Genomic DNA, 4,119 nt, shown 5'->3' with positions numbered 1-4,119 from the left:
TCAGCCCATGTCCTGAAAATCAATGTAAGATTCAAAGTTATACGAATTATAATGCTTTTCATTTCATATTTGTGATCATGGAAATATGTAGATTTGTTTGGGCATACCCAGTTTTGTTGATTTCCACATATTGTAATGAGGACATGACTCGTATGAATACAAACATAATAAGAACATATTTGGGGAGAGACATGGATGATGAGTATGTGATATGCTTATGTACAACCATTCGTGCTAAAGATAAGATGAGCTTATTCCTATATTATTTGTTTACTTATTTTGAGAATAGATTGCTACCTAAAAATATTATTATAATTAGGAATCATGGAGATGATGATGGAGTACTCAAAGGTAGGCATGGAGGGGGAGAGGACCAGCAAGGGACGTCCAACCCAAATTAGAGTTCTAAACAATATCAAATTCGAGTCCACCTCGGATTCCAGAACCTTACTTCAAAAAAACTGACGCCCTGATCACATACGGAGTTGGATTTGGACGTTCTATATATGGTTGGAACCAAAACTTCATACAGCTTCCAATGGCACCGGTTCCACCTCAAAATTCCTTCTGAGTCGACGGGAATCGTCGATACAAGTGGACATCCAGAATCTGTCAGGGTGCTGTGTCACCGTCTGTTAGGCTGTTGGCCCGTGTACCGTGTTGAAGCCCGTTAGGGTTGCGTCCAGAGGACTTGCATGCCCCTAACTCTTTTTTATTCATTAGCCATCACCACTTTAGGGTTTGGGTTTTGCTTAGATTAAATCTATCCTTGAACAGTGATGTCGTTCATCGGTTTGTGAGACTCCACCTCATAATCAAGTCTGTTTAATTGCATCTCCTATTTTTGCTTTTGTTTTTGATTGCGCTTGCAGGGATAAGCCTTCGTGACGAGGTTATTCGTGTGACACGGATGATAACCAACGGAGCAGTGGTATAGTGATTGCGGGGTTCTGTTCGTTCGGAGCCTTGGATCATCAACGTCGAGTTCTCCACCAATCAAGTTTACCGTACCTCTCGGAAGATCGGGATTCAACCTCCTACCATATTGGATATCTTCTGGTAGCTGGGACTCAAAAGATGAGTGCTGCAAATTAAACAGAAATATATGTGTTGTGCTTATATAGGGTCATATTAATAGAAGAAGATAAATGGATTTTTGTAACTCTAGTTTAGAGCATACTTGTATCTCCGATTTCTTTGTTGCTATAGGGACCAAAGGTGGTAAATTAGCAAGCTCGAAAGTTGAGGTTGAATTAGTACCGAGGTTTTCCTCCTTGTTGAATGCTGGTATATTAGCTTGTCTGCCAAACCTTTGTTTGATCATAAGGACTTCGAACGATGGATCTCTCTTTTGGATGCTCTTGTTGGACAAAACTCTGATAATGAAAGTGAAGTTTTGCCTGACCAATGAAGTTATCTCCGGTGGTGTTTCATTTTTACCAGAATCATTCAAGAGTTTGTCTACAGATTTTCCAATTAGCTGCAATGCTCTTTGCTGAAAAAGCATGAATTCCATACTGTAGGTGTTATCAGTTCCAATAAGAGGTATCTTGTACCTGAAAAAAAGTTATCAATATGTTTTATGTGATTTTTCTTTTTAATTAGCATTAAGTTTACAGCTAAATTAATCTTACTTGTACTCATATATTGTGCAAGGACATCCTGGCTTTGTGCACTCATAACTCTTTCCATTGAATCTTTGCCTTGAATTACAGATCTTGCAAGGGTGATAATACCAAGATTGCCTCTCTGCCAGACCAGTAATTGTAACTGTGCATTCATATCTTTGTCCCTAGTAACAAATATGAGATTTGTTGTTATCAACACTCTTAAAAATAAGTTTAATAAAAGTTAAAAAAATGTGAAAATACAAATGTGTGTTTATCTAAATTTGATATTACCAGTTTCACGAAAGGATCAATATCTTTAAGTTGTAGGTATGTGGTCTGCTCAATGTGTTTTTCGATATGATCTGCACTCTGAAGGTCGATTTTCTTTACAGCTTGATCAGGTATAGTTGGTAAGCTGCAGTTTAAAAATAATTAGTACATCCTAAAAGTTTGTTCTAAAATTTTGGAGGAATGCTATTGCATATTTCTGTACCTCTTTTGGAATACTTTGATTTCTGTATATCATTTTCATTGATGTACCATCGACATGCTGCTGTGCCACTTAGAAAATAAGAGCTTTCTTTTATGCATTTCATAGACCAATGTTGTAGACTAATTCTCCCTGAAATTCTAGAGCTCTTGGACCCCACAGTGATAGCTCGATCATATTTCCACTTTGTTTTATGAATCAAAAAGATAACAGGGTGAGTGGAAAGATATGCAAGTAAAATTAAATTATACAACTTGCAATTTAAATAGTATGTCAATGTACTTATAGAACTTAGGAAATCTCCTAGATGAATGATTCTCTTCCATTTTAAAGTTCCAGAGCTTGTTAGTACTCTTGCTGCATTTGACACAGCTAGAACTCTGCCAATGACATCTGTGTTGAACATAAGCATTTGTAAATGTTAGATTTGAAAAACCATCAGATAATCTGTAAGTTGTTGTGGAAAATATATACGGGTAAGGCAATAGCCGTTACCTAGAAATTTTTATGTGTTCCCTGTGTGTTGATATAGATTAGAAAAAGGCGTTAATGAGAATGTATATTTTGGAAAGTTTGATGGCTCATCTTGAAGTTGGGCGATATGTGTTCTTATGTTGAGCCTGATCATGTAAGGGCTTTCAACAGGCCTGTATCCTGATTTTGCATTGTGGATTGTTATCTTTGTCATATAAACAATTTTCCCTTCTTGTAGATTTGGTTGCAGCAGTGGTATTGCATCTGGTGGTATTTCAGCATACATTGAATAACCCTGCAGATAAAAATAGAGCAATGTAATTTTGATGTAATTGAGTTTATGTGTTTGGAGTAAAAAAGACAGTTGCAATATACAAGAGCCTAAGTCCGAACATGTAAAATCTGTTTTATTAGCAGGTCTCATCGGAGAATTAATTAGCAATGTTCTACAAGACCAGGGAATTTATTAGAAAAATAACATAGTTGGGCTACTGCAATGTTCATATTTTGAAAAAGAGGTAAAAAGGTTGAAAGAGTTTTTTACCTTTCGATCAATAAGCACAAGATCAAGGTGCCTAATCTCATTTTCCTCATCTCTTCCTCTAAACTCCCACATCCTTGAGACTCAACACATATGATGTAGTTCAATGGTCCTGGTTTTACATTTGCTAGAAAGATGACGGTCATCTGCATTTTTGTAAAGAGAAGCGTGAGTATAGAATATAGGCATTTGTTATTGTTAAATTGACTACTGCTATATGATCGCTACTAAAACCAAAACTTTTGATCTTTCTCCATGAGATATTAATGCCAAAATATTCAGTATGGACAACTCTCCCTCTCTGTCTCTCATTCAACTTGTCAACTGGAATTAAGGCAGAGATTAATTTGTACTCCTAGATCAACCTTTAGTGCATTCCATTTGACTTTTTTTTTTGCCCTTTGAGGTAGGGTAATTTTGGAAAAGAGAAGAGTGCGTACAAAGTATAGAGATTTGCTCATGTTAAATCAACTCTAATATTTCTCTGTAAACTATATTTTTTGTTGTTGTCCCACGTGTTCCATCTTCATTTTCCACTAATATTTTTAGTCCCCTTTTATTTGTTACACGTGATATAGCTACATACAACTGCCCATGTGTAAATACTGATTTCTTTAAGTATACTCCAACATTTGATAGAGTTTGTCGATTTAAAGTAAAGGGCCAGCAGCATCCTCTTGTTAAATTTATTCTTGGTATATGTGTTGTTTCTCCAACATGTGTCCCTGTTATTATAACCGCTTCTATTATGTTATCTCCTAATTTTGTTACTATTAGCCTTGTTCCATTACATAGCCCTATACTCTGGTTGAGATTTCTTAGAAGCATTATTGGGACACCTACTTTTAATATAAGTTTATGAGATGGAAAGTTGTTAGCATTTAGAGTGTTTAGATATCCTACAGGATATAGTATTTCTGCATCATTATCAGCACTGTAATAATCTCTTTCTGGATTGGGCACTAAGTTGATCATGTAGTTATTTATCTCATCTACTACCTCAT

General features: G+C 36.0%; 1 protein-coding gene across 1 annotated transcript; it reads right to left on the bottom strand.

The window, feature by feature from the left end:
* Positions 1 to 4,119, bottom strand: LOC112900546. Its single transcript, XM_025969400.1, has 8 exons — positions 4,115 to 4,119; positions 3,119 to 3,191; positions 2,646 to 2,869; positions 1,902 to 2,025; positions 1,737 to 1,792; positions 1,181 to 1,556; positions 1,007 to 1,084; positions 1 to 12 (listed from the first exon to the last, which is right to left on the bottom strand). Exons 1-8 carry the CDS (start codon positions 4,117 to 4,119, stop codon positions 1 to 3), a joined length of 948 nt encoding a protein of 315 aa, XP_025825185.1.

The sequence above is a fragment of the Panicum hallii genome, chromosome 7 (assembly GCF_002211085.1).
Source record: "Panicum hallii strain FIL2 chromosome 7, PHallii_v3.1, whole genome shotgun sequence".
Lineage (NCBI taxonomy): Eukaryota > Viridiplantae > Streptophyta > Magnoliopsida > Poales > Poaceae > Panicum > Panicum hallii.
This window is presented reverse-complemented; position numbering and strand designations above follow the sequence as displayed.